At 43.7% G+C, this 20,896-nt stretch overlaps 1 protein-coding gene across 1 annotated transcript in view; it reads left to right on the top strand.

Annotated features, from left to right (window-relative positions):
• Positions 1-20,896, top strand: part of klhl13 (kelch-like family member 13) — a 111,142-nt gene that overhangs the window by 72,338 nt on the left and 17,908 nt on the right. The window contains exons 4-8 of the mRNA XM_080748872.1: positions 548-680; positions 10,087-10,283; positions 12,738-13,040; positions 13,942-14,142; positions 15,911-16,205. Of these exons, the coding sequence (XP_080604998.1) occupies positions 548-680; positions 10,087-10,283; positions 12,738-13,040; positions 13,942-14,142; positions 15,911-16,205 (1,129 nt within the window). The remainder of the gene's footprint in view (positions 1-547; positions 681-10,086; positions 10,284-12,737; positions 13,041-13,941; positions 14,143-15,910; positions 16,206-20,896) is intronic.

The raw sequence follows: 20,896 nt of genomic DNA on the forward strand, positions 1-20,896 counted from the left end.
TTGGGGGGTCCTCAGAGTTACTACAGGGGGTCCTTCAAATCTTTGTGTGATAGAAACCTTTTTTCTCCTTTTTTATATTAACCACTTGAACCCTAATGTCCATATTTTGAGAACTTTTAGCCAAAGATAGAAGATCTACAAGCTCACAACGCCTCGCATCGCAAAGAGCTTTGGTGTAGAGGGGAAAAAGAGCAGACTAAGTACAGAGTGAAAGGTCAAGTTTATGAAAGTTCAAGTGGTTAAATATCTGAAAACACAAACTGACATGAATACAAAATACACTGATGATTGTGCTGTCAAACAATGAAACGAGACAGAGGAGAGCATTGTGGTCTCAAGCCATGCCGTTGGTTTGAGGGGCACAAGGCCAAACTGAGGGGCAACGACGGCCATGAAATTCCTGTCCTGATTGTGATTAACAATTTAATTTTGTTATCGTTGTTGACAATTACAATTCAAGCCATAACATTTTCTGTCTCTCTCTCTCTCTCTCTCTCTCTCTCTCTCTCTCTCTCTCTCTCCCCCCCCCCCCCCCCCTGCACCCCAGGGTTTTGACCAGCTGAGGATAGAGGGTCTACTGTGTGACGTGACGCTGGTAGCCGGAGACGGAGACGAACCCTTCCCCGTGCACAGAGCCATGATGGCCTCCTCGTCAGACTACTTCAAAGCCATGTTCACAGGTTGGTGCCTTCTGCTGCCTCTAGTGGTCAGTACCAAACAACACACGCCTGCGCCGCTCATAAAACGCGGCGTTTGCGGTCACGGATGTGAAATGAAAGTCCTTTGTATGTTTCCAGGCTAGTGAGCAGTCATCCCATAGCTTGCGGGGCTGTAGCCGTGGTGACGGCTGTGTACCCATGGCGACGATGGGTCCCATAGCCCGAATCTCCGGCGTTGACACAAAAATAAAACGGTGTCGTTATTTTGTGCATAATGCTAATGGTCAATGCCTGTGTGCAAATTCAGATCAAGTATTAAGTATTAAGAAGTATTAAAGCTATACTGTGTAAGTTGCTAAACTAGTGGTCTGTAGCGGTATTGCTTTTTTCGGCCGTTTTTCGCCCGGAGTCGTCGCAGACCACCGCCGTGGACCACCGGAGCGGCGCCGCAAACCACCGCGACCGATACAAATCTGTGGAGGGGTAGAACGCATGGTAGAATGTAATTTTCTGGCCAGGATTTGGGGATTAAGAGGTTAAGAATCCTTCACCATGGTAAACCGTGGTAAACACTGTAGCTGAGCGAGGCTACTTCCTGGCAGATAAGCTGTGATTGGCCGGTAGTGTATCATGTGTGTATGATCCGCGATGTGATTGGCCAACGTATACACAACGTATACAGATGATGCAGATGACGTCATTTTGCCGCGAAATTCTCCCCCCCTCACGGCTCATAGAAAACATATAAAGAGAAGGCTTTAGAAGCTGAAAATAACGGTGTGGGTGTTCTAAAACTTTAGCGATTTAACAGTTAGGACAATTTTAAGATTTGTTTTATAAAAAAAGTTACATGGTATAACTTTAAGAAGCAGTGAACTAAAACAAGCAGTCATATGGTGGTCTCCACACAGAGACAGCAGTCATATGGTGGTCTCCACACAGAGACAACAGTCATATGGTGGTCTCCACACAGAGACAACAGTCATATGGTGGTCTCCACACAGAGACAACAGTCATATGGTGGTCTCCACACAGAGACAACAGTCATATGGTGGTCTCCACACAGAGACAGCAGTCATATGGTGGTCTCCACACAGAGACAACAGTCATATGGTGGTCTCCACACAGGGACAGCAGTCATATGGTGGTCTCCACACAGAGACAGCAGTCATATGGTGGTCTCCACACAGAGACAACAGTCATATGGTGGTCTCCACACAGAGACAACAGTCATATGGTGGTCTCCACACAGAGACAGCAGTCATATGGTGGTCTCCACACAGAGACAACAGTCATATGGTGGTCTCCACACAGAGACAACAGTCATATGGTGGTCTCCACACAGAGACAACAGTCATATGGTGGTCTCCACACAGAGACAACAGTCATATGGTGGTCTCCACACAGAGACAACAGTCATATGGTGGTCTCCACACAGAGACAACAGTCATATGGTGGTCTCCACACAGAGACAACAGTCATATGGTGGTCTCCACACAGAGACAGCAGTCATATGGTGGTCTCCACACAGAGACAACAGTCATATGGTGGTCTCCACACAGAGACAACAGTCATATGGTGGTCTCCACACAGAGACAGCAGTCATATGGTGGTCTCCACACAGAGACAACAGTCATATGGTGGTCTCCACACAGAGACAACAGTCATATGGTGGTCTCCACACAGAGACAACAGTCATATGGTGGTCTCCACACAGAGACAGCAGTCATATGGTGGTCTCCACACAGAGACAACAGTCATATGGTGGTCTCCACACAGAGACAACAGTCATATGGTGGTCTCCACACAGAGACAACAGTCATATGGTGGTCTCCACACAGAGACAACAGTCATATGGTGGTCTCCACACAGAGACAGCAGTCATATGGTGGTCTCCACACAGAGACAACAGTCATATGGTGGTCTCCACACAGAGACAGCAGTCATATGGTGGTCTCCACACAGAGACAACAGTCATATGGTGGTCTCCACACAGAGACAACAGTCATATGGTGGTCTCCACACAGAGACAACAGTCATATGGTGGTCTCCACACAGAGACAACAGTCATATGGTGGTCTCCACACAGAGACAGCAGTCATATGGTGGTCTCCACACAGAGACAACAGTCATATGGTGGTCTCCACACAGAGACAACAGTCATATGGTGGTCTCCACACAGAGACAACAGTCATATGGTGGTCTCCACACAGAGACAACAGTCATATGGTGGTCTCCACACAGAGACAACAGTCATATGGTGGTCTCCACACAGAGACAACAGTCATATGGTGGTCTCCACACAGAGACAGCAGTCATATGGTGGTCTCCACACAGAGACAGCAGTCATATGGTGGTCTCCACACAGAGACAACAGTCATATGGTGGTCTCCACACAGAGACAACAGTCATATGGTGGTCTCCACACAGAGACAGCAGTCATATGGTGGTCTCCACTCAGAGACAGCAGTCATATGGTGGTCTCCACACAGAGACAGCAGTTTCCCCGGGCCTCCAGTGACAGCCCAGCAGCATCTCATCTCCTCCACCTCCACACTGTGTTTTCATCCTGTTTCTCTGCACCGCCCACCCGTTTGGCGGGGCTTCTTTTAGCACGGCGCTCATCAAAATAACGATCTTGAATCTTGCATTTTTTTAAAATAATTTGTGCCAAGGATTCCCCAAAAGAAGATCTGTCGTGATTTGTCCAATATATTTCTAAAAAAAGCTTTTAGATTAAATTTAATTAAAATGAGCTATTTTCTTTCTGTTTTCAGCTCAAGTGTTTAAACTTTCCCTGCAAGCCAAATGACGTCATGATGACGTCATGATAACGTCCTCCGGTGATGTTCAGAACTCGGTCAGATCACAGCCCATTTGGGGATGATCTTGATGTCATTACCAGGACGTCATATGGACTATAGCAGGGTTCCCCAATTAGTTTTCCCCAAGGGCCGAATTATGTCTAGGGTACCAAGCCGAGGGCCACAACATTGCAGGGGGCGACGGTGGCGTTCCCACTACTCCAGCGACAGTTTTCGTCGTTGTCGGGTGAGAATCGTGTATGTCCAAAATCGTTCGTTTTGAATTTATCATTTTAAAAATGATTTAAACTAGTGAAAACAAACGATCCACAAGCACACAACGCTGTGTGCTTCTAGATCTGCTGTTTTCACTACTTTTGTGCAACGGCCTTGTATGATTTGCAAAAGAATGTACAAACTTGGAGATACGAGATTTCCACCCGACAACGGCGATATACTAGTGTTGTTGCTACTCTAATACCACCATTATTACTGGGGTTGGTGGGGGCCTGACGGTAGCCCCCTTGTGGCCTGGTTGGTGGGGGCCTGACGGTAGCCCCCTTGTGGCCTGGTTGGTGGGGGCCTGACGGTAGCCCCCTTGTGGCCTGATATACTAGTGTTGTTGCTACTCTAATACCACCATTATTACTGGGGTTGGTGGGGGCCAGACAGTAGCCCCCTTGTGGCCTGCGGGCCGCCTATTGGGGAACCCTGGACAATAGAATTATTGTTATTGTTTGTAATGTTAGTTGAAATATGAGCATGTAAGGTTATATTCTGGGACATATCTGACTAGTTATGATATTTATCTGGCCTCGATCGGACCCACGAAAACGTCTGTTTTGGTGGGCAGGATTTATGTTGGTTGAAATCAGGTGATATTCTAGGCCAGATCTGACTAGTCATGGTTTGACTTGATCTGACCCCAATGGAGACGTCACTGACCGTGCTTGGCTGGGGTCCCTTATTGTTTTGTTGACGACCCCCCTGGAACTCCCTCAAGGACCTCTGGGGGTCCCCGGACCCCGCTTTGAGAACCGCCATAATGCTTTGGTGTTCGATGCTGTTACTCAGCTTTTTCTTCTGCTTTCGTAACAAGGTCGTTTTGGACGGTGAAACGGCTGGTTTATTTATAAAACCCACAGATACACACTTTCAACTTGGCCTCTCTATTCTTAGGCAAGTCATTATACGCCAAACAATGCATCGTTGTAAGCTTGGAGATTGGCTGTTGTTGCTACTTGTGCGTCACACTGGCATACGCCAGAGTATGATAAGTAAAATATAGGGAATGACTTTATAAATTAAAAAAAAAGAAAAAAACTATGATGTGTGGAAATACAAGATTTCTGGTCTGTCCGCACTCGTTGTTTTTAACACATGGGAAGCCAAGGTTTCTAACATTTCTAGCTGTTGCTGCTGCCGCCGTTCACGCTTTATTTTGAAGAGCCTCGGAAGCTTCGTGCGTGTGCACGTGAGTGTCCACTGACGATTGAGGAAGAAAATCCATTTGTTTACAAACGCTCGCGAAACTAAAATCTAAACCGGAGCAGACCATCGCGGTAAAGTGTCGCCGTGAAAACAATCAGATCTCTGCTTCCCTGGCGTTCTTTTCACCTCATTCATAGATAAAGCCCTTTTTATGTTTCAGCCTAGAATGGAAATCAATGCAGCCTGGTCGTGCCATTTTCTCTCTCTCTCTCTGAGCTACGGGGTGACATATGGACTAGGGTCATTCACAGGGCACGCAGCATGCACGTAGAGCTGTGCAGTTAACCCCTTGTTGTCTCGTTCAGGAACGAGACAACTCCTTTTGGCAGAGTGACCCCTAGTGGCCTTATCTCGTTACTGAACGAGTTTGGCCCCTTGGGTGTTAATCAGAGAATGTCTACCCTCTAGTTCGTTCTTTTTAATAAGTAACCCATGTGTCTACAGCCTCCTAGTGCTGTGTTTTAAAAGTACATGGTGTCTTGTATTATTCATGTAAAGGTCCAATGCTTAAACCATTATCCAAGATCAATCTGTGGCCTGGGGTTCTATTTAACACCCTCAGTCCCTCCTCCCAGCTCCTTATTAAGCCATTTACGCCAAGAATTATTGAATGCTTTAACTAGTGAAAAATAGCAGATATACAAGCTCACAGCGCGGCACCGAGTGCCGCGCTGCGAGCTTGTAGATCTGCTATTTTTGAAAAAAATAAATAAAAATGAAAATGTGTGCACTGCAAACGTTAACATTTTTCAAAGCAAACTTCTGTAACCGAAATCTCTGCTTCTGGGGGGTCCCTGAAACAACATATTTTGAGATGGGGGGTCCGCGGCCAAATAAATGTAATTTTGGGGGGTCCTTGACATGAAAAAGTTTGAGAACAGCTGATTTAGAAGAAGGATTTAGAAGTCGGGTCAAAAATAGTAGAAGATATTCAAAGATATTTCAAAAATAGCAGATCTACAAGCTCACAAGCTTGTACATCTGCTATTTTTCAATAGTTAAAGCATAAAATAATGGTTAAAGTGGTTAAAATCTAACGTGACTCGGGCGCGTTAGATCCAGGCTTTCAAAGGTTTTCAAAAATCTAAATCTTTCAAAAATAGCCGCACTGTGAGCTTGTAGATCTGCTATTTTTCAACAGTTAGAGCAGGAAATAATTCTAGGCCTAAATGGGTTAAAGACCAGTCAGAGATGACTAAAGACAGGCCTTTTTGTTAAAATAATTCATGAGAAAAGGTTCAGTCATGCATACATAAATACACACCACGCTCACAGTAATTCTGTTTTACAATGCAATGATGTTGCATGGAGATATCTTTTTTAAATACATGTTGTGATGGTTAGGGAACACACTCACCATGCTTTATGGAACACACTGCATGTAAAGGAATGCATTATGGAACACACTGCATGTAAAGGAATGCATTATGGAACACACTGCATGTAGAGGAAAGACAGACTCATTTATTTCAAAGCTCCTTCCCAATTCCATCCACGACTGCATAAAGAACACACTTGGAGAGTGTTCAATATTTTATTGTTTCTGCGTCGATGCCATGTTTAAATGTTTCAGCAGTCTGTGTTATGTATTCCATTAACATGACCTCATCAGCAACCCCCTGCCCTCTATTATAGCTGATACTCATTTTTCTATGGTTAAAAATGGTTAAAAACTGTTAAAAGCGGTTCTGCACGGCGGCGGAACCATTTTAGGCTTAATATAATCGGGTTAATTTATAGAATGATGTATTTCTTACCTATTTGGGAGAAGGTTATGTCACTCTCACAGTGAGACACAAGCTGCCGTGCGTCGCACAGGCTGACGCAGCTTGTCCAGTTGTATGTCCAGCGAAGAAGAACCGACAGTTGTAAAGTACTGTTATTTTATTCATATTAAGCAAGACCTGTTAAAAACCTGTCTGTTTACCGTTACGAGCTGATTATATTCTCACGCTTGAGTCTCGACTCGCGAGAAGAGAACCCAGTCTGCATCTGGGGTCAGTGGTTGGTCACTTTTAGACGCCCACATCTCCCACAGCGAATTACAATCATTCATTTGCCAGATTGACAGTTCGACGACGAATCAGAATGCATCGCGGGTTGCAGATCAGTTTTTTCGACCGGATCCAGCCGGATATGGCAAGCATTTGCGGGAGCGGCCGGGATTTCCGGGAGGTTTGGTGCCACTCGCGGGTGTGCGGGGGAGGAGACGCTGATTCCCGGGAGACTCCCGCAACATCCGGGAGACTTCGGATGTTTGTGTGACCGTTCTAATGATGTTAATGTTATCAGTGTCGACCTTGTTTTTGTTTTATTGATTGATTGATCGATTGATTGATTGATATAACATGTGCACCAGTTTTACTTTTGACAGAATTGTGATTTAGTCCTAATCCTTTTAATGCAGTTTCATTTAGTTTTAGTCATATTTTAGTCGTTGGAAAAGTTTGAGTTTTAGTCTAGTTTTAGTCTGAAGTTTGCCTTGATGGAGTGGCAGTGGCTGATTTTACACTTGGTTGCATGCTAAAAATAGCCAATCTACAAGCTCACGAAGAGCATGTAGATCTGCTCTTTTCAGAGGGCGACATCCGAGCGCAACCAAAGTGGATCTCTTCTCCACCAGTCCCTCCTTAACACCTATGATCGATGGTTACCATCTGAAGACATCAAATTTTCCTGGCCAAGGCTACATTCACCAAACGTGAATGGAGGAGAAGCATCGTTAGATGTAATTATAATCAATCTTAGCCTAGTTTTTATTTGTGGATGAAATTGGTTGACGATACGATACATGGACGATATTGGTCCATTCATGGCGATACGATTCGATTCAATGAATTAAAATCGACATTTTTTTTCTATTTAGCAAAGAAATTACATTTGTGTGAAAGGTGTGGATAGTGCAGGTTTTTAAGGGAAACGTGTATTATTATGGATATAAATAAGTAAACACTGCTACCAAATACATGAACATTGTATTATTGACAAACCTGCACCTTGACATGAACCCGATTCGATTTAGCTGTTTTCATTTTGATATACTTTTTTTTTTGTTTTGTTAAAAACGATATTTCGATGCAGTTACTATATCGTTACATCCCTAATATTTAGTCTTAGTCATCATAGCTTTGATTTTATTTTGTTTTCATTTAGTTTGAATTTAGTTTTCGTCAGTGAAAAGGGGTAGTCGACCAGCATTTTTCGTCATAGCTTTAGTCAACAAAACCAATACTGGTTTCCATTGTGATCGTACATATTCAATTCATCACTAGGCATGGGATGATAGTCCCATGATATATTATCATTTATCATGATAAAAAACACTCACAGTAATCGTATCGTGGAGATTTAATTTATGGTGAAATTGTCCTCCGTCATGCACTGAGATCAATTCACCTTTTATTTGCCGAACTGCATATCTGGTACCATTTAAACCCTCTATTATTGGTAAAACAGACCTCTAAATTACGCACTTGAATACAGGCTGTTACGGACAAGGTTAAATAAAGACTACATTATAGGGTGTAGGGTTGGGTATCGTCGGCGATACTTTTAATGGTATCGATTCAATGACATCGATACTATCGGTATCGTTTCACGTGAAAACGAACGATACCTTGTTTCGATACTTTTGAATGCACCCCTTGCCGGTCGCATCTGTAACAGTTGGGCTACTGAGAGTTTAATGACTGCTTAAGTAGGCTACACTCGTTACTGTGGAAATAGCCGAGAATAGCCTATAATGTTTATTATTATGATAATGATCCAACGCCTATAAAATAGCCCATAGAAAAAGGCAAATAATAATTATAATAATAATAATAAATAAAAAGTATCGAAAATGGTATCGAAAAAGGTATTGTATCGATGCCCAGGTATCGAAAGAGGTATCATTTCGATTAAAAGGTGAACGATACCCATCCCTAATAGGGTGGGGATCTGCTTTGGGTTTAAAAAAAAATCTCTGACAAAAATAATTGCAATTTTTGGGGCAAATGTTCCGCCACAGGACAATGGATGTTGGTGGTATTTTGATTATCGCGATAATGTCGTAAATCGCAATTTCTTTGGTGTGACATGATATTTGTATATCCTCTAGGGCATTGACGACTTGTGATTTTTGCAAGTCGACTCGACTCAGTAAAAAGTTGAGTTGAAGTCGACTTTATCGTTTGATGACGTCATCACATCACACATGACCCCCCAATTATCTTGGGGGGGGTCCCCAGATGATTAACTTAATGTGAAACATTGTTTTCTCACTCAACTGTAAACAAACCAACATAAAGTTCAAGTGTATAGAGGGTATCTGCACATTTCTAAAGTGACAATTTAAGGACTTTTTAATACCTCTAAAATGGCAAATTAAACATTGTCCCAATTGTCAAATATATAGAGGCAGAAATTGTGAAAATAGCAGCTCTACATGCTCACAACGCCTCGCATCGCGATCTGCTATTTTCACAATAGAACCATGTTATACCAAATGTAATGTAGCACTGTAATATTGGATCATTCCGTCCTTGACAATAAGCAATCCTACTGTTTTGAATGCTGTACAGACGCACACATGGAGCTAAAATAATGATAGAACAAAATACTAAGGATTTCTTTTTTTTTTACTTCGTGTGTTTGGAGTCGACTTGTGTTATGAAATCGACTCAGTCGACTTGTCGACTTTTTTGTTTAATACCCTAATATCCTCCCATTCCTATTCCTCACCTGTAAAACTAGAGACGGATGCTAATGTCTTTTACAGAGGACTCAAGTTATGGTTGAAATCAAATCAACTGTGTTCACACAAATAGTTTGTTACCTACCTGTTTTGTGAATTGATTGATATGGCTATTTATGATGTTGTACTCTTGGTACTTTAGAGCTTCATACATGTACTTTTTGGATTTTTTTGTAGATATTTGTATATTTTTGTAATAGATTTTTAGGTAGATATATGCATAGAAAGGCCTAACCAGGGACTGGGGTTGCAAATTAGCCTTGGCTACAAACCCTTCATACAATGCAACGGTTCATGTTTATATAACTCGATACATTGTTTTTTTGTATTGTCCCTGTCAAATAAACATAAAAAAATATAAATAAAATAATAAATAAGCCCTCCTCTCTTCCACCAGGGGGCATGAAGGAGCAGGACCTGATGTGCATCAAGCTGCACGGTGTGAACAGGATCGGACTGAAGAAGATCATAGACTTCATCTACACGGCCAAGCTGTCTCTGAACATGGAGAATCTGCAGGACACTCTGGAGGCAGCCAGCTTCCTACAGATCCTCCCTGTGCTCGACTTCTGCAAGGTGTTCCTCATATCTGGGGTAAGATGATTCTATTCTGCAAGGTGTTTCTCATATCTGGGGTAAGATCATTCTATTCTGCAAGGTGTTTCTCATATCTGGGGTAAGATCATTCTATTCTGCAAGGTGTTTCTCATATCTGGGGTAAGATCATTCTATTCTGCAAGGTGTTTCTCATATCTGGGGTAAGATCATTCTATTCTGCAAGGTGTTTCTCATATCTGGGGTAAGATGATTCTATTCTGCAAGGTGTTTCTCATATCTGGGGTAAGATGATTCTATTCTGCAAGGTGTTTCTCATATCTGGGGTAAGATGATTCTATTCTGCAAGGTGTTTCTCATATCTGGGGTAAGATCATTCTATTCTGCAAGGTGTTTCTCATATCTGGGGTAAGATGATTCTATTCTGCAAGGTGTTTCTCATATCTGGGGTAAGATCATTCTATTCTGCAAGGTGTTTCTCATATCTGGGGTAAGATGATTCTATTCTGCAAGGTGTTTCTCATATCTGGGGTAAGATGGTTCTATTCTGCAAGGTGTTTCTCATATCTGGGGTAAGATGATTCTATTCTGCAAGGTGTTCCTCATATCTGGGGTAAGATGATTCTATTCTGCAAGGTGTTTCTCATATCTGGGGTAAGATCATTCTATTCTGCAAGGTGTTTCTCATATCTGGGGTAAGATGATTCTATTCTGCAAGGTGTTTCTCATATCTGGGGTAAGATCATTCTATTCTGCAAGGTGTTCCTCATATCTGGGGTAAGATGATTCTATTCTGCAAGGTGTTTCTCATATCTGGGGTAAGATCATTCTATTCTGCAAGGTGTTCCTCATATCTGGGGTAAGATGATTCTATTCTGCAAGGTGTTTCTCATATCTGGGGTAAGATGATTCTATTCTGCAAGGTGTTTTTCATATCTGGGGTAAGATGATTCTATTCTGCAAGGTGTTTCTCATATCTGGGGTAAGATGATTCTATTCTGCAAGGTGTTTCTCATATCTGGGGTAAGATGGTTCTATTCTGCAAGGTGTTTCTCATATCTGGGGTAAGATGGTTCTATTCTGCAAGGTGTTTCTCATATCTGGGGTAAGATCATTCTATTCTGCAAGGTGTTTCTCATATCTGGGGTAAGATCATTCTATTCTGCAAGGTGTTCCTCATATCTGGGGTAAGATCATTCTATTCTGCAAGGTGTTTCTCATATCTGGGGTAAGATGATTCTATTCTGCAAGGTGTTTCTCATATCTGGGGTAAGATGATTCTATTCTGCAAGGTGTTCCTCATATCTGGGGTAAGATCATTCTATTCTGCAAGGTGTTTCTCATATCTGGGGTAAGATGATTCTATTCTGCAAGGTGTTCCTCATATCTGGGGTAAGATCATTCTATTCTGCAAGGTGTTTCTCATATCTGGGGTAAGATGATTCTATTCTGCAAGGTGTTTCTCATATCTGGGGTAAGATCATTCTATTCTGCAAGGTGTTTCTCATATCTGGGGTAAGATGATTCTATTCTGCAAGGTGTTTCTCATATCTGGGGTAAGATGATTCTATTCTGCAAGGTGTTTCTCATATCTGGGGTAAGATGGTTCTATTCTGAAAGGTGTTTCTCATATCTGGGGTAAGATGATTCTATTCTGCAAGGTGTTTCTCATATCTGGGGTAAGATGATTCTATTCTGCAAGGTGTTTCTCATATCTGGGGTAAGATGATTCTATTCTGAAAGGTGTTTCTCATATCTGGGGTAAGATGATTCTATTCTGCAAGGTGTTTCTCATATCTGGGGTAAGATGATTCTATTCTGAAAGGTGTTTCTCATATCTGGGGTAAGACGATTGGATGTGACTTATGGGGGCTATAAGTGTTACTGTAAATAGCAATAAAGAAACTGCTGGCTTATTGTGTCTAAAAAGACATATTTAGACACTTGTACGCATGCCCCCATGCGTACGCATGCCCCACATTTTAGCACGGTAAATGCGATAAAACAATAGAACGAAGCAAATGAAAACATTTTAACACTCACTTTTTCTTTTCTCTAATTACAATCTAAAATATGAACTCTTGTTGTAAAAAAAACAAAAAGATGTCCTTTAGCTATTGAAAAATAGCAGATATACAAGCCCACAGCACGGCACCTCAAAGATTTGGAGGACCCCCTGTAGTAACTCTGAGCACCCCCTAGGGGTCCCGGACCCCCTGTTGAAGACCCCTGGTCTAATAAAAGAATCAATCAATCAATAAAAACCTTCCCCCTCAGGTGTCCCTGGACAACTGCGTGGAGGTGGGCCGCATCGCCAACACCTACTGTTGAAGACCCCTGGTCTAATAAAAGAATCAATCAATCAATAAAAACCTTCCCCCTCAGGTGTCCCTGGACAACTGCGTGGAGGTGGGCCGCATCGCCAACACCTACTGTTGAAGACCCCTGGTCTAATAAAAGAATCAATCAATCAATAAAAACCTTCCCCCTCAGGTGTCCCTGGACAACTGTGTGGAGGTGGGCCGCATCGCCAACACCTACAACCTGACGGAGGTGGACAAGTACGTCAACAACTTCATCCTGAAGAACTTCCCGTCGCTGCTCGGCACGGGCGAGTTCGTCAAGCTGCCCTTCGAGAGGCTGTGCTTCGTGCTGAGCTCCAACAGCCTGAAGCACTGCAGCGAGCTGGACCTGTTCAAGGCTGCGTGTCGCTGGCTGCGCTGCGAGGACGGGGGACGCATGGACCACGCCGCCAAGCTCATGAAGAACATCCGCTTCCCCCTCATGAACCCCCAGGTCAGAGTCGGATCCATCACCTTAGGGCAGAGGTGGAAAAAAGTACACACATTTTGTACTTAAAGGGGCACTCCACCACTTTTCAACCTATGTTCTAATTGGTCCTCACTCAAAAATAGCTTTTTTCTTTTTTTTCTTTCTTTTTTCTCAGAGGAGGGCTGTAGGCAGGTCAGAAACCCATCGTCTTGTGACATCATCGATTGCCAATCCAGATTATAGAAACTGCAGGCTTTCTATTCCTGAAAAGTTGCAATTTTAAAGTGGAAGCCATTGTTCTCGCGATAATAAAAATCTAAATATTTTTTTCAAAAATATTGATACATTTTTTGGGGGGGAAAATGATGATGTCACAAGACGACGGATTCTAAACTTCCCACAGCTCTTCTAGGAGACTTGGACTGAGTAGAAAAAAATGTTGATATTTTATCATGAACATTAGTGAGGACCTATTATATGAAGACAGGTTGAAAAGTGGTGAACTACTCCTTTAAGTAAAAGTATCAATACTGCACTGTAGGTGTACTCCGTTACAAGTAAATGTCCATAATTCAAATTGTATTTGAGTAAAAGTATGAAAGTATTGGCACCAAAATGTACTTAAAGTACCAAAAGGGAAAAGTACTAAATGTTTGAAAATAGCAGATCTACAAGCTCACAACGCCTCGCAGCGTGAGGCGTTGTGAGCTTGTAGATCTGCTATTTTTTTGCCTTAAGTTCTCTGAATATGGACTCTAGGGTTCAAGTGGTTAATATATAAAAAAAAAGGGGGAAAGGGGGAAAAAAGTTTCTATCACACGAAGATTTGGAGGACCCCCTGTGGTAGCTCTTGAGGACCCCCTAGGGGTCCCGGACCCCCTGTTGAAGACCCCTGCTCTAGACTAATTGCCCCCCCCCCATGCAGGAGCTGATCAACCACGTCCAGACAGTGGACTTCATGAGGACAGACAACACGTGTGTCAACCTGCTGCTGGAGGCGTCCAACTACCAGATGATGCCCTACATGCAGCCTGTCATGCAGAGCGAGAGGACCGCCATACGCTCTGACTCCGCCCACCTGGTCACCCTGGGAGGGGTCCTCCGCCAGCAGCTGGTGGTCAGCAAGGTACCGAGGACCACCACCCTCACATACACACACTAGGGCATTCACCAAATATTCGAATATCAAAGTCACTATTCGACGTTGTTCACCGAAATCGAATATTCGCTTATTTTCTTTTTTTTTTGTATTGTTTTGTCTTTAAAAATACTGTATATATATTTCTTCATTGTTTATAAAGCTTGGCTAGATAGGAAGTCATAAGAACCCTGACAAGCACTTGGAATTGTAGGTATTACATGTGACTCGGTTCCACAGATAAATATTGTGAAAATAGCAGATCTACATGCTCGCAACGCCTCGCAACGCGAGGCGTTGTGAGCATGTAGATCGGCTATTTTCACAATGTTCGCCTCTTGCTTACTTAATATTTGACAGTTTGGCCAGTCCTTTCGAATATTCGACTATTCGAATACTTCGAATAATTCGAATACAAAAAATCGCTATTCGTGAATGCCGTAACACACACACACACACCTGGTCACCCTGGGAGGGGTCCTCCTGTGCAAAGCTGGTGGTCAGCAAGGTACCGAGGACCACCCCCTCACATACACACACGTCTCACCTCTAATTCAGCACGTGCGTTCCCTGCTGCAGTGCGGAGTGCAGTGCCCGGCCTCGACCCGACCCGATACACGGTTTTCCGGAAACCGGCGCGAAAGGTTCGGGATCTCCGTATGCGGAGCTGATGTCTGACATCAGGCTGTTCCGGAACCGGCACAAACGCTGACTCATTCTGACATCACTCCTGCGCAAATAGACGATTTAGGGATGGAAATCGGAATTGGCCAATATCAAAAATTGGCAGGTATGATATCAAACCGGCTGAATCGGTGACCGACAGGTCACTGACATAAATACCGGTTTTATGCCAATTGTGTCTATGGCACTGCACAGCATGATGCTCTGGTCCTGTGACTAAAGTAAACATTAGCAATTAGCAGCCAGTCTACTTACTGGCAACCTACAGAATACAGATGGTGCTGATTACCTTTGCAATGTAAGGATATATTCCATAATCCTGTGTCAATGTCGTCTCCAAAAAGAAGGGGGATAAAAAAGCATATGTGACCTGCTTTCCTCCTGCCTAGTCCAGACGGTCATATTAGACTGGATATTGTCTGTGATTTTGGATATTGTACTATTGGGATTGATTTGGCATTAGTGTTCTTCTAGCTTATTGGTACTCAAATTGAAGTATGTCTTGTAGGCCTACTTGGCCTGGCCAGGATTCAAAAGACACTTATAGAATCGGGTCAAAATTCGGGTCAAGTTTTCACAATTTTTCAAAAATTGCAGATCTACAAGCTCGAGTGCCGCGCTGCGAGCTTGTAGATCTGCTATTCTTTAATAAGCCTAATTCACGGCCCGCCCACTCAGCAAATTTCTCAGCATCCCCGGGTGCTGACATCAATTTAGAAGGGGAAACTATAACAGAAATAGCTGGACTTAAAGCCAACAAATCATTATTTCGAACGGTAAAGTAAATTATACCGCTTTGTGCCTTTTACTATCTTGTGTTCTTGATCATGCTAGCCGTATTTTATACTTTACTATTCGGAAATTGCATTACATTTGTGATTTCTGTGCTAACTCTATAGGCTATAGTAGGATTTTCCCCTTCAAAATGTGACTTCAGCACCCGGGGGATGCTGTGTGGGCGGGCCGTGAATAAGGCTAACAGTTAAAGCATAAAATAATAATACCTCTTTAATGTGTACCCTTCCAGAATGGCTTATTAAATAAACGTGATTTAATTTGCTCTGCTCATCAGGAGCTGCGTCTCTTCGACGAGAAGGCCCACGAGTGGAAGGCCCTGGCGCCCATGGACGCGCCGCGCTACCAGCACGGCATCGCCGTCATCGGCAACTTCCTGTACGTGGTGGGCGGGCAGAGCAACTATGACACAAAGGGCAAGACGGCAGTGGACACGGTGTTCCGCTACGACCCGCGCTACAACAAGTGGATGCAGGTGGCCTGCCTCAACGAGAAGAGGACCTTCTTCCACCTCAGCGCGCTCAAGGGGCACCTGTACGCCGTGGGGGGACGCAACGCCGCCGGCGAGCTGGGTGAGTGTTGTTAACACCTGTACGCTGTGGGGGGATGCAATGCTGAGTGTTGTTTAGTCTGGGATCACTTCACTTTTCGGGGTTGTAACCGGTCTGGAGCGGAAACCACAACACGTCATGTTGTAGTCCCCAAAGGACTACAATTTGCCGGAACTATCAAACCGGATTCAGTTTTAACCCAAATTATTCCCCTGCGCTCAAGGACATACTTTTAGGGCCTACCTAATAAACTCCTTGATGCGGAGTAGTTTTTCTTTTGAAAAATGTGTTTGGTATATGCATCTTTTAGTCTAAATCATAGCGACTGCCGACTGGCAAGACTTCGCAAGGCGACTCCAGCATTTTAAAAGGGATTGGGGAAACTAAAGGGTTCTTCTAGTGGTTTCCACGCTTTAGGCGGAAACCAAATGGCCTGTAGTGAACGAACACCAGGCTTTCCCCCAGAAAGCCTGGTAGGCGAGGTTAAGTGTTGTTACACCTGTACACCATGTGGGGGGACGCAACGCTGCTGGGGAGCTGGGTGAGTGTTGTTACACCTGTATGCTGTGGGGGGACGCAACGCTGAGTGTTGTTACACCTGTATGCTGTGGGGGGACGCAACGCTGAGTGTTGTTACACCTGTACGCTGTGGGGGGACACTCAAGGGTTGGATTGGGGGTCCCTGTGACATACTAGCGTCATAATCAAATCAATGTTATTTACATCTTCGATTCGGTTTTCGATTGCTCTGTGCACGCTGCACGTGCCCATTGCCTGGATGAAAATGCGATTATTTTTGGTCACTTTTTTTCAACCCTAAAGCCCTTTGCACACAGGGCAGTTGCGTTTTTTTTCTTTTTTTTTCTCGTTTGCTGCATGAATAAAACGCATTGGATTTGGTGTGCAAGGCTGTGCGGAATCGGCGCTGCGGATCCCAAAAGGAGTCATAAAAGGAGTGATGATTTTTTTTTAACGCATGCGACAAGACGCACGAATCGAACTGGGTTCGATCAAGAAAAAAATGCACGGCTGCAGACACTCGTTGCACGGCTAATTCGGGTGTGCATGAGGTCGTACAGAATTTTCTTTTTAAAAAAAATTGTCCGTTTTATCCGTGCGGATAAACGCGCCTGTGTGCAAAGGGCTTAACCCGGATGTTGTCAGTGACGTTAACATGTGTGTAAACCACTTTGTAACCATGGTTGGAAACACGTGATACAAATACAACCCATTCATTCATTCATTCATTCATTCATTCATTCACAATATCTATGGTTGTACAAAAGTGCCCTCAGGACTCTTGCTGGGGCCCTCTATCAGTCCCACTTTGACTACGCTTGCACCTCCTGGTTCTCCAACACAAAAACACCACTAAAGACTAAGCTCCAAACCTCCCCAAAAACAAACTGATTCGACTACTTCTCAACATGGGGCCCATGACCCAGTGACCCACCTTTCTTCCACACATTTTTGCTAGCCTAAGATGGCTCAACGCGGAAGACAGGGTTAAACAACAAAAAATGGGATTGACTTTCAACATAGTCAACGCAAATCTGCCCTCCATCCCCTCAGTACCAGCATATCTGACCAAATATCTCCAAAGGGTTAGCGACACCCACAGCCACAACACCAGAGGGAGCGCACAATGATCTGATAACACAAACCATAAGACAAATATGGGTAAATTCTCCTTCTACATCACTGCCACCCAGGTGTGGAATTCCTTGACTACCTCCCTTAAAACATGTAGCTCGCTGGCATCCTTCAAAACTGCCCTGAAAACTCACCTTTCAGGAGGCCAGAGGCAGAGGTAGTGTAGTTATCACTTCTCCCATAGACAGGCCAGAAGTGTCCACTTTTGTCCGATAAAAATACTCAAACCAAAATCCCTTTATGCCCATATATGGAGACAAATGCCTTTTAAATGAGTAGTTCTCCAACTTTATTACTTTATATAATATATAATATCTGTTGTTGTACTAGAGACGCCTAAACGAGAGGATTTGTTTTCCACCTCGTCTGCCTCCACCTCGCCGAGATCTATCTTTAGAGGGGTCCCTGGTTCCTGTGCGTTCAGGCATTCCGGAGAAACGGACTCCTTCACCCTGCCTGGTAGGCGAGGTTACCTTTTGAGTATAGAGACACACGGGTGACTACAAATATGGCCGCCATAGCGACCCCACTTCAAGATGCGCTGTGATTGGCCGGCAGTGTATAATCCTCGCTGTGATTGGCCGGTAGTGTGATGACGCAATTTTGCCGCGAAATTCTCCCCCCCCCCACGGCTCATAGAAAACATATGAAGAGAAGGCTTTAGAAGCTGAAAAATAACGGAGTGGGGGTTCTAAAACTTTAGCGATTTAACAGTTAGGACAATTTTAAGATTTGTTTTATAAAAAAAGTTACATGGTATAACTTTAAAGCTCCCAGTGAGCTTGTACATCTGATATTTTTGAGATCCACTTTTCTAAATTTTGGAGAAAAATAAATAAATAAATCAAATAAAAGGGGCAAAAGATTTGTAATATGTGTGTCCATGTCCATGTGTCCATTTATGCCCATATATGGAGATATCTGTGTCTGTCTGCATCCGTTTTATGCCCATATATGGGCACTGCACTACCCGCTGCGGCGGGGAACGCGTGTGCCAAAGTCTGTGTTGACTCATGTGGCGTACGTGATGTCAGAGCTTTTTGTGCCGGTTCCAGAAGTCCCTGATGTCAGACATCAACTTCGCATACTTAACCTAGAGTATTGACAGTGTATTTTTGTACAGGAGTGATATCACAATGAGTCAGCGCTTGCTCCTGTTCCTCCGGAACAGCCTGATGCACACAGAGATTCCGAACCTTTCACGCCGGTTCCGGAAAACCACGTATCTGGTCGGGTCGAGGCCGGGCACTGCACTCCGCGCCGCCACGGGGAACGTGCGTGCCGAATCTGAGACCGGTGGGACGAACGGTGCTTGAGATACACGGGGCACATACTCACAGAGATTTCTCGCATTTATTGTAAGATTAACCAACTAAAGATGTTTGTGTCCCCACTCAAATGAACACCCCACATGCCCGCAAGTTGTAAGCCTGCCACAGCAGTCAGTGTCAACCCCTGTTCAACCCATTTAGGCCTAGACTTATTGACTGCTTTAACCTGTGAAAAATAGCAGATATACAAGCTCACAGCGCGGCACTGAGTGCCGCGCTGCGAGCTTGTAGATCTGCTATTTTTGAAAAAGTCGTGAAAATGTGTGCAAATCTTTGAATATATTTATTTTCAAAGCGAACGTCTGTAACTAAAATTTTGCTTCTGGGTGGTCCCTGGAACTAGATATTTTGAGATGGGGGTCCGTGGCCAAATAAATATCATTTTGGGGGTCCTTCACATGAAAAGGTTTGAGAACCACTGACATAGTAGTCTCTCAAGAACAGACTAACTGAGCTCCATTTAAGTGAAAAGGACCTTTTCTTTGACGATGGCTGGCCAGATTGCTGACATAGAAACATAGGGTTTTTCAAAAAATCTTGGAAGGATTCAAAAGACACGTATAGAATCGGGTCAAAATTCTAATTTTCACGATTTTTCAAAAATAGCAGATCTACAAGCTCACAGCGCGGCACTCGGTGCCGCGCTGTGAGCTTGTATATCTGCTATTTTTCAATAGTTAAAGCATAAAATAATGATACACAAAATGTGTACCCGTTCTAAATGGGTTAAAACGGATATAATAATCTTGCCTGGCTCCAGCCAATAGACCCTCACCACTCTCTGAGTGGACTGCTTCTCTTGGTCTGGAATTGGCATATGACGCGCCTCTTTCTATGGTATCTTGGCAAACCAACCAATGAAATCAATGCAAGACGGAGGAGGGGTGGGTCTAACTTTTGAAAATCAACAGAAACAGTGGAGGGAGGGGTGGCTCACCAGAGCTCCCTTTGAACTCAGTGTTGCCAGACGTACGATAATTATCGTATTTGTACGATAATTTGATCCTCTGTACGATGTACGATCAATAATTCCAAAAATGCCCAAATGTACGATAATTTCGGCATATCACCAAAAAGAGCGTGAATTCGCTATTTTCCCTGGCTGCTGATCTGGGATCTGGTTTGGCTTCTCAAAATAAGCCAGGAAATCGGTCAATCTGACCCTAGATCTGTACTTGGAGGCATTAAAAACACCGGTTGCATCTTTCCAGACCAGTTTCAGGCTTTTATTTGTGTAAGCTCCAGGAAGTTGCCTACCTCCACGCAGCATATTTGATGCGTTTTTGTCACGCAGGAGTCTCAAACAAGGTCGTTTCTTACACTAAAGACCCATTTTTTGGTGAAATTACGTTTTTACGCAAGTGATTTCTCTTTTTTTGGCTGTGTACGATAGTTTCATGTCAAATACGATAATTCTGAGGCTCCGGTACGATAATTCAACATTTCCCATCTGGCGACACTGTTTGAACTTCAGAAGGGTTCTGAAACTGCAGTCATTGATTGAGCCATACAAGTGTCAATAGCTTGTTAGTGCTTCTCTCTAATCAATGAAACATCAAAGACAACGACCTGTTTGATGCCTGTCATAGAGAGGAGGGGGAGGGTGGAATGTTTTGTGTACACAAGTCAAACACAACCCCTCCCACCAGATCTCTTGTGATTGTGAATTTCACATTTTAAATCCCCTCCCCTTTGAAATCTCTTGTCAATGGGACAATGTCAGACTCA

Source organism: Nannobrachium achirus, assembly GCF_963921795.1.
Source record: "Nannobrachium achirus genome assembly, chromosome: 19".
In the NCBI taxonomy this organism is placed as follows: Eukaryota; Metazoa; Chordata; class Actinopteri; order Myctophiformes; family Myctophidae; genus Nannobrachium; species Nannobrachium achirus.